Source organism: Diabrotica virgifera, chromosome 4 (genome assembly GCF_917563875.1).
Source record: "Diabrotica virgifera virgifera chromosome 4, PGI_DIABVI_V3a".
In the NCBI taxonomy this organism is placed as follows: Eukaryota; Metazoa; Arthropoda; class Insecta; order Coleoptera; family Chrysomelidae; genus Diabrotica; species Diabrotica virgifera.
In genome coordinates this window covers 35,472,936-35,487,716 of record NC_065446.1, presented here as the reverse complement: position 1 = coordinate 35,487,716, position 14,781 = coordinate 35,472,936, and the positions used below count along the sequence as shown (strand labels likewise).

General features: G+C 31.6%; 1 protein-coding gene across 1 annotated transcript in view; it reads right to left on the bottom strand.

Moving 5' to 3' along the window:
• LOC126883564 (laminin subunit alpha-1) overlaps positions 1-14,781 on the bottom strand; it is a 490,753-nt gene that overhangs the window by 4,677 nt on the left and 471,295 nt on the right. Inside the window, exon 34 of the mRNA XM_050649204.1 lies at positions 5,119-5,478. Within this exon, the coding sequence (XP_050505161.1) occupies positions 5,119-5,478 (360 nt within the window). The remainder of the gene's footprint in view (positions 1-5,118; positions 5,479-14,781) is intronic.

Below are 14,781 nucleotides of genomic sequence, written 5' to 3'. Positions count from 1 at the left end.
ACTACATGTAAATTTACAAGTAAAATATTGTGAACAGAAGTAATTTTTATTGCGATGGCACAAATATTTATAAAATTAGTAACTAAAGAACATAATTATGAAAGATAACTTAATATTGTATACGAGAAAACATTTTATGAGTGAAAGTCATTTTGTAATGAATATTGTAACATTTTTTTATATAATAGAATTAATATACCTCTTGGAGTAATTTTTTAGCCCACTAGTACTAATTACGGGTACGCCTATGGCCGTATCTGCAAATAACTGAGTTTATCATTATAAACGGGACCATTTTGTATTGCAGCTTTGCCGAAACACAATGTTTTGGAAGTAGACCCAAAGTCTCTTATTTTATATTTATAGCTCTTATTATTGTTATCTGTTTAGTATAGAAACTTCCCAAGAAGTTCACTACTGAAATCCCGTTAGGAGCCCTATTCAAGCGGGAATGGGTATTGCAATGTTTTATTGCTACTTTCCGTTTCAGTTATATTTCAAAGAAGACCTTTTGACTGAATAATTTTCCCTTCTGAAAGCCACCGTTAGGTCTCTTTAACTTCATTTTGCGGTACCTGTATGATGTACCGTTACTTTATCTAAAAACGCAAACTGGTCGGTTCTTTTTGAGAAATGAATTTTTTTGAAAGGGGATATATCCCCACTTTTTTTAGAGAAAACGCATCGAAAAGATTGCGAATAGGAAAGGACTTGGTGACTGAGTATCTTGGGGTGCAGACGTCTGTCTAGTTAGTATCTAATACCTTATCTACAATATATCTTATCTGAGTGATATTCACTCGGATCTATATATCGTATCTGTATTTGGATCTAACATCCGATTAGATTCAAATTACCATATAAGTAACTTCAGTGCTTGATTACTAGTTAAAGTAAAAGTAGATTCAGTGCAATTTAAGAAGCAACATCTTCAGAGTTATCGCAAGTGTCTTAATTAAATATACATCCAATTATCTTTAAAGTAGAGCTAATCTAAGGGCTATTTACCTCAAACCTTCCTTCATCTGGGGTTAAGGCTAATCACCGATGTAATCTAGTTCACTTAAGGACAGCGATTTCATTAATAGAACTTTTTATTCATTAAATAAGAAATCAAACATTAATTACAAACAATAACTATTTAATTAAAAGCTGTGCGATTGGCTATTTTTTATAAAACCGAGTGCGGGGTGGTTTTTGAATTTTGAACTATAAACTTTTGTTAATTTTGTATCCTTTGCCTTTAATTTTATTATATATTTGTTCTTTATATTTTCTATCACCCTATTTTTCACAAAAACACCCAAATAAAAATTCACCGTAATTAAATTCTGCATAGAGATGTATTTTTCTCGATTTACTTCGACGAAAATTTTCCCCGTAAAATGCGAGTTTTTCCAACAAAATCTTTAATTTTCAACTAAAATTTTAGATAAGTAATTGTTTATCAATAATTAAATAACTTGGTAATATAAAAGCTCTTTTCGTAAAGATTATAATTCCAGAAGTAGATGAATATTGAATGAACAGTTTAGCAACAATTGAATTATTAATTAAAAATTCACGGTCACTATAATAACCACAATAATTACACAGTACCTATCTAATGTACTTTAAAAAAAAATCACAATGAAAAGAAATAATTCCAAATAAAAACAAAAATCGTTGAAAATTAGATATAGGTATATAAAATAGTTCTTTGTAAAATTTGAGCAGGATTGTGATTGGATACATACCTGAACAAATCAGTAGAAAGCAGGAAGCACTCCTTTAGAGCTTCCGCATAAATAATACAAATAATCCCAAAAAGGTAAGATGGCGAATGGACATTGACTCCGAAGCCAATAATGCCCAAATACACACACATAATGTACTTTAAAGAATTGAAATTGGATTATTTAAGCGGCATCAGGAATATATTATAATTATAAACAATTTTTCAGCTTATAAACAAATAGAATATCTCGGGACATATTAAATTGAGTTAAATTATGAAAACGGTATTGGAAACAAAGCGGCAGGACGCTTGAGTGGTTCCTGAGATACAACCGGTCAAAGTTGACCGGAATTTACGGCAAAGATATAAACAATAGGATCATAATTTTTGAACCATCACCTTTTTATATTTGTCCTCTTTCTCCACACCAATTTTCATATCTTTAAAATACTCATAACATATTATTATAATAAAAACTATTGATATTACGAGTGAAAATTGCCAAAAATAACAATTCCAATCAAAAATTAGGTTGGAGAAAATGTAATCTCCAAGTTCAAAATCGGTATACGTTAAAAAACTGCATTTTCTCGGCTTCCCATGGAGCAATCTTCTTCATTCTTTTTTGTTCCCAACTAACTCGAGTAGAGGTATCCAAATAACTCATTATTAAATGTCAAAGTTGCTTTTGTTTTGTTATAATAAATTAAATTCTTTATTATAACAAAAATTTTTAATTTGTGTAAATAAAGATTGTTTAAATAATTATACAGCTTTCAAATGAAAATATTTGTGCTTTTAACGTTAAAAGGTATACTTGTAGTAAGTTTATCTAAAAAAAGTCTACAACTGGAACAAATATAATAAAGTACCTATAAGTAGTTTTCGTTTAATATAAATAAATTAATATATTATTACAAAACAAAAGCAAGTTTGACATCTAATAATGCGTTAGTTACTTGGGAACAAAAAAAGAATGAAGAAAATTGCTCCATTGGAAGCCGAGAAAATGCAATTTTTTTGACGTATACCGATTTTGAGCTTTAAGATTACATTTTCTCCAACCTAATTTTTGATTGGAATTTTGCTATTTTTGGCAATTTTCACTAGTAATATCGATAGTTTTTATTATAATAATATATGTTATGAGTATTTTATAGATACGAAAATTGGTGTGGAGAAAGAGGACAAAAATAAAAAGGTGATGGTTCGAAAATTATGATATTATTGTTTATATCTTTGGCATAAATGCCGGTCAACTTTGACCGGTAGTATCTCAGGAACCACTTATCAAAATTAAACGTTTTTTCTTTTAGAAGAAGCGTCCTGCCGCTTTTTTTTCAACACCGTTTTCATGATTTAATTTAACTTAATATTTCCCGAAATATTTTATTTGTTTATAAGCCAAAAAATTGTTTATAATTTTAAAATATTGCTGAGGCCGCCTAAATACTCCAATTTCAATTCTGTAAGATACATTAGAAAGGTACAGTGTCTTTTTATACAAAAATCATAGTTATTCTTATGTGTCATAAATATTGTGGTTATTATAGCGATCGTAAATTTTTAATTAACAAATTCAATTATTGCTAAACTGCTCATTCAATTTCCATCGGCTTCTGGAATTATAATCTATACGAAAAGAGCTTGTATATATAAGAGCTTTTTAATATTGATAAACAATTACTTATCTGAAAATTAAAGATTTTGTTGGAAAACCCCGCATTTTCCGGAAAAAATTTTTGTCGAAGTAAATCGGGAAAAACACGTCTCTATGCACAATATAATAACGGTGAATTTTTATTTAAAGATTTTTGGTGTAAGGTTAAAATCCTTGGAGTTATAGAGCAAAAATTAAAAAAACACGATTTTCGGGCGCCATTTTGTTTATAAAAAAAGTAGCACACTATCTGCGGACTTTGCATACCTATATTATTAATATATATGTACAGCTGGTTCCTAAAAAAACTGATACGACTCTTAGTAAGATTTGATCATTTTGAGCAGTGTATGATTGGTCTGACATTATATTATACAGTGCGTCCATAAAGTAACGCATAAATTCGTTATTTCGTAAACCGGTTACTTTAAGGAAAATTCCCGAAACATGTCGATTTTTTTGGCATATATATCATACTAGTGACGTCATCCATCTGGGCGTGATGACGTAATCGATGATTTTTTAAATGAGAATAGGGGTCATTGGATAGCTCATTTGAAAGGGTATTCAATTCTCTATCCAATAATATAAACTTTAACATAATTATTTATACAGTGTGTTCAAAAAACATTTTTTTTAAATAAAATAAGTGAGACAAAAAGAAGAATATGATGTAATTATTTAATTCAAAATACATTTTACTACTGTCAGTAAACAGAAAAAAATTTTATTTGACAAATAAACATTGATTTTCGCTTAAACGAAATGTTCAAACTGCCAAGCGACAGGTGGGTGGCAGCAAAAAAACAATATTTATTTCTCAAATAAACATTTTTTTCCTGTTTTCTGACAACAGTAAAACGTATTTTGAATTAAATAAACTACGTACATTCTTCTTTTTGTCTCAATTATTTTAATTAAAAAAATGTTTTTTTTTTAACACCTTGTATAAATAATTAGGTTAATGTTTATATTAGTGAATAGAGAATTGAATACCCTTCCAAATGAGCTATCACATGACCCCTATTCTCATTTAAAAAAATCATCAATTACGTCATCGCGCCCAGATGGATGACGTCACTAGTATGATATATATGCCAAAAAATCAGAATCTAAAAATAAAAATCGACCCGGTTTCAGGATTTTCTATTAATGTCGCTGGTTTACGAAATAATACATTTATGCGTTACTTTATGGACGCACTGTATGTATTTATTATGACAGACAAATAATAAAATCAACAAACAAACAGCCATTTTTTGTGGTTGAAGTTATCTGACAAATTTTAAGATTTGGCAGTGACCGTGACAGTATGTAAATAATAAGTATTTATCCTTTAAAATATAATAAACTAAATATAATTAAACTCATATTTTATTATATCTCACACCATCAAAACTTTTTACAAGAACTTAGTCAGCGATTTTGATATGGCTTAGAGCCAGACTACATCAAGATCGCCTATAAATCGTGCTGGCAATTGCCTTGCAGCGAGACCAAAAACAAAAAGAAGAAGAAGAAGAAGAAAGTACACTGCTCAATTTTCTACAAAATACGCTATAAGAGTCGTATCAGTTTTTTTTGGAACCAGCTGTACAATCATAAGATTCGATTCCGGCAATAAAATTGCTGGTAAATAACTTTTCTCAAAAATGGCCTATTCTCCAATAATCTGCCCAGACTATAAATGATGAGGTACATGAAGAAGAAGATGGACTTATAAAATAGTTATCAAGTTTACCTGGTAATCCTCCAACGTACAATGGTGCCTCCATTTCATCCATGGTAGAATTGATATCGCTCTGTACCCAACTTTTTCTTATACCATCCACGTACACTGTTAATTCAGAACTTGAATATAATGCTGTTATGTTGTGCCACTTATTGTTACATAAAGCAATATCGGAGTTGAGGTTGTTAGTTACGTTGGTAATAACTCCATTGCCCAAGTTTACTGCCATAACTATACCACCATTTTGTAATTCTACGGATAACGCGGGATAATCTCCCTGGTTAGAAACACTTAGTAAGATACCGTTTTGTTCTGATGTTCTAAATTCAAAGCTGAGTTCTAACATATCGCTGATCTGAAAATCTTCTTCTAAAAAATAAAAATATTATTTGGCTAAGTAAGGCAATAAAATCATGCGAGACTATTTTATCAACGTAGAATGAAGTAAACACTTCTGTTGTATGTAGGTATATAATTTATTAAAAAATTCTTAAAATTTATCCACAAGGGAGTGGAAGTACAACAAAACGTTTTCGGTCAAACTGACCATCCTCAGTGTAAACCTGGAAATAAGTGAACCACTTAGATTGAAATGCAAAAGGGTGAAATTTTGACAGTTAAAAAAGAAAATGTGGTTACTTACGTCCAGTGTACAAGTAATTAAAACTAGCCACTTGAATAGGTGTAAAACCTCAAAATAACATTATTGCTACATTATGAGCTGTGTAGTAATCGACAATAAGTCGATGTCTTAAGATTAAAAATATATCACATGTGGATGTATGTCATCCTTGCTCGGAATTTACACAACAAGGTTGTGATCAGGTGAGAGGTTAACAACCAACTGATTAGACAGATTGGTGCCTGAAAATTCATGACAAGATGTCAAAGAAGATAGGTGGATTTCTCAAATGTCAACCGGAAAATTTGACAGAGTGAATTAATATTTAACTAAATTATTAAATTGGGAATATGCCACTATTAAAAATGTTTGTTATGAATTCTAAGTTGTAAATAAAGGTTAATAAGCTGTAATAATATATTCATTAATGCACCGAAAACAAAGGCAAAATTCTACTCATATGCTGTGACGTCATAGACTGTTTGTCAACTGTATAGGACTAAGAATAATTATATTTATTTGAGTAAAGTTATAATGAATGAATATTATTGAAAATTATATAGAAAAATTTTTTTATATAGAATTTTTTTTTAAATATGACATCTTAATAGAGTAGCAGCTGTAGAGTTGGAAGAAATGCTAATAGGGAATGGTCGGTTGCATATGTTTCAGGGACCAACCCCGAATGGTCGGTTGCAACCGACCATTCCCTATTAGCATTTCTTCCAACTCTACAGCTGCTACTCTATTAAGATGTCATATTTAAAAAAAATTTCTATATAAAAAAATTTTTCTATATAATTTTCAATAATATTCATTCATTATAACTTTACTCAAATAAATATAATTATTCTTAGTCCTATACAGTTGACAAACAGTCTATGACGTCACAGCATATGAGTAGAATTTTGCCTTTGTTTTCGGTGCATTAATGAATATATTATTACAGCTTATTAACCTTTATTTACAACTTAGAATTCATAACAAACATTTTTAATAGTGGCATATTCCCAATTTAATAATTAAGTTAAATATTAATTCACTCTGTCAAATTTTCCGGTTGACATTTGAGAAATCCACCTATCTTCTTTGACATCTTGTCATGAATTTTCAGGCACCAATCATAGAGGTATATATTAACATAGAGGGAGCCTACCTTCCGCGCTTCCTGACGACAAGATCTCATGGACTGGTTTGCTGCATCTTTTTCTAACACATTGTATCGAAAATCTATGATGACATTCAGTGTGAATATAGGCACGGAAGAGGAGGACAACTGTAGCAGCTTTACTATACGTAAGAGTGAAACAGCACTAATCCAAATAAAAAAGATGGTGTCGTCACTTCGCTCTGAATGACACTCTCTCTATGCTAATATATAACTCTATGGCACCAATCTGTCTAATCAGTTGGTTGTTAACCTCTCACCTGATCACAACCTTGTGTAAATTTCGAGCAAGGATGACATACATCCACATGTGATATATTTTTAATCTTAAGACATCGACTTATTGTCGATTACTACACAGCTCATAATGTAGCAATAATGTTATTTTGAGGTTTTACACCTATTCAAGTGGCTAGTTTCAATTACTTGTACACTGGACGTAAGTAACCACATTTTCTTTTTTAACTGTCAAAATTTCACCCTTTTGCATTTCAATCTAAGTGGTTCACTTATTTCCAGGTTTACACTGAGGATGGTCAGTTTGACCGAAAACGTTTTGTTGTACTTCCACTCCCTTGTGGATAAATTTTAAGAATTTTTTAATAAATTATATACCTACATACAACAGAAGTGTTTACTTCATTCTACGTTGTCTTAACAAAGGTATACAGCCAACTACAGGGTTTACCCTTTTAAAGTTTTAGACTATTTTATATCTAGATATTTACTGACATAAATTAAACAGTAGGTACGTGAAATTAATAAAGCAATACGAAATTCTTGAATGTATTGGATGCCTTTGAGGAAGGTTTTAGTACCTACTTGGTCCTAAGTTATTTGGAAATAACTCTTTGACTTTATTAATCAATATTTCGCTAATTTTTTGTTAGCATATACAGGAGGACACAACAATATAATAAAGTATAGTCAGTTATCAATCGAAGTAGCACAGAAAACGACAATAAATCGCCTCCGTACCACCAGATTGACAACAAGTGGAATACTTTCTTTGGTTACACCTCCTGAGATTTTCAAAATTTATAAATCAAACAGGATGCCGAGGAAATTAAGATGAGAGAATTTTAAATAATTCACAACTCATCTGCTCAGCGTGGTAAAAGTTCCATCAAGAAAGATTCCTTAATACTCCTACAGAAGAATAAATGAATTAAAAATGTATAAACATTTTCAATTTCTTTGCAACGCGAAAATGCAGCAGCTGCATAATACTCTGGTTAAATCGGAGAGTGCAGGAAGAGTCTATAAGAGTCCGGTTTCGGAGGTTTTTTCCTCCTCATCAGTAGTCCCATATCCTCTTCTCTCCGATTTATCAACGTATCATACTTTGGGCCTTCTGTTTCATACTTTGGGTTTTCTGTGCTACTTCGATTGATAACTTACTTTGTTTTTCGGTAGATGGCTCTAGTTCATCCGTGACATTTCTTTCTTTGCAACTCGGAAAGGCACAAAGTATGATATGTGGATAAATCGGAGAGAAGAGGATATGGGACTATAGCGATACGCTTTAATTACTATTTCGCTAATTTTAATTTTAATATTTTTTCTCAAAAGCGAAACAACTTAGTCATTCGAAATTCACATTAAATTAAATACAAAAATGTTTAAGAGTGACATGGCTTAACTCTGTCAACATCTGTTTTCTCACCCACATAAATTAGTTATCATATCAGACCATTATGTAAACAACTCACATGCATCGAAATTGTTTTCTTGAAACTGCAAAAGTGTACGCCAGACCTAGTGATTTATTGACAGCTGGTCAAAGTAAAAGAAACACAAACATATTTATCGTCTGTGGTTTTTTTCTTCAGTAACCACTCAGCAGGCAAACGCATCGGGTCTGGTCGTCGCTAACATCCATCTTTTCTTCCGAGACCAAAGCGAAACACATTTTCGTTACAATAAATAAAATATTTATCGTTCTTTTTGAAGTTATACTTCTTTACCGGCGATAGAGGGTGAATTTTTATATGTTAAAACCTATCAGCCCGGCGCATGCGCATTATAACTTTGTTCTGATTGGATGTTCAAATGACATGTCAAAAATTATCCGATATGGCAGCTGTAGGACAGAGGACAGCTGTGGTTTGGAGGTAAAGGTAAAGGTAAACAAATGTATAATATATTAGTTTTATTGTTGTGAGGACAGAAACAAAAAAGTTTATAATATTGTAGTGACTTTTAAATAGTTTTTAAAAGCAACAGGTACGTAATAATTGTTAATGTATCATGGGTATAAACCTACCTATTTGATCTGCCAAAATACATACCTAGTATGTAAAACTTTTATTTATATAATTTGATTACCATCAAAATTTCTATCAATATTCACCTAATATATTGTTTTCTTACTCTATGTTTTGTTGTATTTTTTCAATTCTAAATCATTTCAATTCAAAATTAAAATAATTTGATCAATTTTCAAAATATCAAAATATCACAAGTTTAATCCGTTTAGTTAGTCGATCTTCGTAAATAATGACACATAGTGTCTGTGGCTAAGCGTTGAAGGCGAATGAATTCCAATACCAACCGTGCTTATCAGCGCTGGTTCGAGTCCCAATAGAAACTTTCTTTTTTGTTTTTTTAATACATTTTATGATTGTAAGTATATTTATTATATAATTGTATTTTCAGAAAATACGTATTTAGTTAAAAAAATTTTCGACAATTAATGTTCAGACATCATTTGTGGCTTGTTTAATGTGTTTGTGTGTGTTTTATTCTTTTATTATTTTAATTTTTGGCACTGTTCTAATAAAAATGTTTGAGAAGTAGTAAGTATAAATTAGTTTAATATTTAAACAAAATATAAATAAAAAGTATATTAATTTCGTTTAAATCATATAATAGAAGTATAACTTCTTACGTGCGTACAAAGTACACACACATTCTTTTATTATTACATTCATTTCAATTAAATTCCGGCAACTCACCTATCGGAATAGGACTACTGATGAGGGGGAAAAGACCTTTGAAACCGGTATAGACTCTTGCAAAGAAATTGAAAATGTTTATACATTTTTAATTCATTTACTCTTTTGTAGGAGCAATATTAAGGAATCTGTCTTGATGGAACTTTTACCACGCTGAGCAGATGAGTTGTGAATTATTTAAAATTCACTCATCTTAATTTCCTCGGCATCCTGTTTGATTTATAAATTTTGAAAATCTCAGGAGGTGTTACCAAAGAAAGTATTCCACCTGTTGTCAATCTGGTGGCACGGAGGCGATATTTATTGTCGTTTTCTGTGCTACTTCGATTGATAACTTACTTTGTTTTTCGGTAGATGGCTTTAGTTCATCCGTGACATTTCTTTCTTTGCAATTCGGAAAGGTGCAAAGTATGATACGTGGATAAATCGGAGAGAAGAGGATATGGGACTACTGATGAGGGGGGAAAGACCTCCGAAACCGGTATAGACTCTTCCTGCACTCTCCCATTTAACCAGAGTATTATGCAGCTGCTGCATTTTCGTGTTGCAAAGAAATTGAAAATGTTTATACATTTTTAACAATATAATAATTATAATTTTGAATAAATTGCCAAAAATTATAAATGGACATGTAACCGAATGTGATGGTAGTATATTATGTAAGGAATGATTTTGAAAAGGGTTGTGGTATACGGAAGACTAAATAGAGAAAGTGTGCAAATACATACGTAAGTGTGCGTTTCACGTAGAAAAACATGTAATATTTGATTTGAAGATACAGGTACTCATGAAAGAAAACATACAAAAGGTCTAGATGACACCAGAACTAATCTTCACCGAGAAGATTAACACAATTATACCATCTTGAGAACAAAAAGTCCCAAATATTAATGGGGACTTAATATGGTTCACTGATGGATATCAAACTACCCATGGTACTGGATCAGGAGTCTTTGGGCAAATATGTATCTGTAATAAATCTTACAGCCCAAGTCAACATACAACTCTGTTCTAGGCTGAAGTTTTTACATTTATGAAATTGACCCTAAAGCTCTTATTATGCCATTGCAGTGTGCTTAGTGATGTAAGACAGGGATTCACTGGTCAACTAAGAGATCCTAAAATTGCCAATAAGAAAATGGCTGGTCTTTGTTGAGGCCACAGAACTTATTAGAGTTTAAGGAAAAAACAAAGTATGGTACGAAGGCCTTACGACTAAACTAACGAGTCTCGCCTGATCTAAGGAGAAGAAGAAGAAGAAGAGAATAGATAGCTAAGTGTGTCTGAATGGTTTTTGGAAAAGTGTAGTACCACACATAAAAAGGTAAAAGAGTTTACATCAACTACCGAACGAACAACTTTTCACACCATGCTGAACACGGATGGAAAACTGCTAGAATCAACGGAAGATAAACTGAAAGAGTGGGAAAACTATATTAAAATTCTTTTTCATGACATACGAGAAGAACCAATATTGGAAAATAACAACGAAGGGCCAGCAATTCTGAAATCTGAAATTATAAATGCAATTAACCAACTCAAAACAAATAAAAGCCCAGGTCCAGATGGAATATACCCAGAAACGTTGAAACTAATCAGCGAAGGAAATATCGAAATATTTGTCGTTTTATTCAATCGCATTTATAATACAGGTAAAATACCCCAAGACTGGCTAGAGTCAATATTCATCCCACTACCAAAATAGCCAAACCCACAACACTGCAATGAGTTCCGTCTGATAAGCCTTCCATAATCGTATGTATAGAAAGTGCGAAACAATCATCGGAGACGATCAGTTTGGATTCAGAGCCGGCATGGGAACGAGAGAAGCCCTCTTCAATTTACTAGTTCTCGCACAAAAATGCTACGACCAACGGAAAGATATATTTATATGCTTTATAGACTTCGAAAAAGCATTTGATAGAGTAAGACACGACCTACTATTAGAACGTTTGCAAGAAGTCGGTTTAGATGGAAAAGACATTAATTTACTAAAGAACTTGTACTGGAACCAAAACGACAGACTTAGGATCGAGGGTTCCACATCCGCAGAAGTAGAAATTAGGAGGGGAGTTAGACAGGGATGTGTTCTGTCGCCTCTGCTGTTTGATCTTTACTCCGAGTGTCTATTTAAAGAGGCACTGGAGGACTCCAAGGATGGAGTCAAGGTGAATGGCGTAAATATCAACAGCATCAGATACGCCGATGATACGGTGTTGATTGCGGATTCCAACTTGGGTCTACAACGACTCATCGACAAGACCAACTCGACCTGTGAGCAGCTTGGTATGAAAATAAACATTAAAAAAACCAAAGTGATGTCAATCCAAAAAAACCAAAATGTACCTCAACCTTGCACAATAAATGGGCACATTTTAGAACAAGTCAATAGATTTAAGTTCTTGGGATGTTGGATCGATAGCAGCCTAAATCCTGATCTAGAAATAATATAGAGAATAGAACAGGCCAGAAAATCTTTCGATAAAATCAAAAAACTGCTTTGTGATTCTCGAATAAATCTCGAAATTCGACTACGTTTATCCAAATGCGGTCGACTCTTCTCTATGCAGTTGAGACATGGACCCTTAAAACATCAACCATACATAAGTTGGAGGCCTTTGAAATGTGGATCTACCGGAGAATTCTCAAAATTTCGTGGACATCGCATACCTCAAACGAAGAAGTGCTGCATAGAATAGGCAAGGCAAGAGAACTTTTCAACGCAGTGAAAGTTAGAAAAACATCATACCTGGGCCACATACTGAGAAATAATAAGTACCGTACCAATATGCTCAACTTATAGTGAAAGGAAAGATCGAGAGAAGGAGAGAACTAGGAAGGAAAAGACTATCGTGGCTCAGAAACATCCGACAATGGACAGGGCTAAATTTTGAACAGCTAATAAGAACAGCTGAAGACAGAGAAGAGTTTGCAATTGTAGTAGCCAACCTCCATTGAAGAGACGGCACTTTAAGAAGAAGTACCATATTAGTTGATAGTATCTAAAGTTAAATTGTAATTTGAGCTTATAGTGATTATGGTTAAAATGTATGTATATGGAGATGTGGAGTGTGGATATGTTTTTTGAAAAATTACACTTTCATAAAAAAGAACGTTTTATAATAACACGTATTTATTATTTATAGGGCACAATATAAAAAAAGTATTATAAAAACAATTATTTTTCAAATCAAAATGTTAATTTAAAAACAAAACGGATTTCCGATACGGGGAATTGAATCCGAGTCTCCTGGGCGAAAGCCAGGTATAGGTATAGTCAATAGACCATATTGGATGTTATGTATGGAGATAAATACTGGCATATAAGTTCTAGTGCAACAGTATTAAAATAACTATGATTTTTTTGGAATATTAAACTCAATGTATCCATGTAAAAGTTGTTTAATGTTGCATTGCCATCGAGTTGCATACCTAGTCGGGAAATATGTTTCAAATCAATTATAAGATTTTTCGGATATAGTGACAAAGAGACAGACAAAGAACAAGAAGTGAATATAAAACGTTTTAAAATAAGGGGGGTTTAATACAGGGTGATTGATTAGTGGGGTAAAGCTCAATAGATCCGCTATAGTAATAGATAGCAATAAAAGTTAATAACAAAAATTGTAGCCAACTTTGAGCTTCATATTACAAAATTAGTAAGATTATTACAGGGTATTCTATAACACAGTGGCAGACCAAACTTATGTTTTTTTAAATGGAATACCCTATATTTTATTTTATATTCAAACTCCTGTTAACTTCTCCACCACAAAAATATAAAGGTTTGTTATGTTATACAGGGTATTTACAAAGTTATAACCAATTTTATATGAAAATCGTAACAAGTTCAACTCCCTGTATAAATAAAAATAAGTACAACAGCAATGGTTTATTAATGCCATATTTTTTATGTATTGTCAAAATTTTCAAAAATGATTAATATTGCTAATTTTCTTTACATCAAATACAGGGTGAGTCAAAACGCGTTATTTTCTCAGAAATACTTCGAATAAATACTCGTAAATACTCACTATCGAAAAGTACCGTTACCGTACTTTAATTTTTGTATAATATTCCCTATGTCTAAATTTATTAGTTTTCGAGATATTTTCATTTTTCAATGGACCAGTAGCATGGCCACCCAGATCACCAGAATTGAATAAACTGGACTGATTTTTTTGGGGTTACGTTAATAATGAAGTTTATAAAATACCTACCTCCAACAACAAGGGATGAGATGAAAAATAGAATACAAAGTGTATTTCGATGTGTTAATTTACAAATGCTTCGTAGCGTAAGTAGCTCATTCAATGATCGTTTTCAGGCGTGCATAAATGTGTTAAGAGGTAATTTTGAACACCTTATGTAATTAAATATCGAAAATATTTTATTACAAGTAGCTTTTAATTTTTTCAAACATATTTTTTTGCAAAATGTATTACTGATAAATTATTTTTCGTTTTTAATTTGTTACAACGTTACATTTACGTACAAAAGTAGTGTTTAATTGTCTTCACAAAATGTTGTATTTTGTGTTTGTGTGTTTTTTTGTAAAATTTATTACTAATAAATTATTTTTCTTTCTTTATTTGCTACATTGTTACATTTATTACCGGATTGATAATCAGTAATCGTCAATTGTCAATTCAGTCATGGCTTACTTAAAATTTGGAAAAATTTAGATACCTAAAATAATTTCCTCTGAAAAATGAAAATATCTCGAAAACTAATAAATTTAGACATAGGGAATGTTATATAAAAATTAAAGTACGGTAATGGTAATTTTCAATACTGATATAAAATACAGGGTGTTCCATTTAAAATTAATGAGAAAATAATGTACTTGCGTTTTGACTCACCCTGTATTTGATATAAAGAAAATTAACAATGTCAATAATTTTTAAAAATTTTGACAATAGATA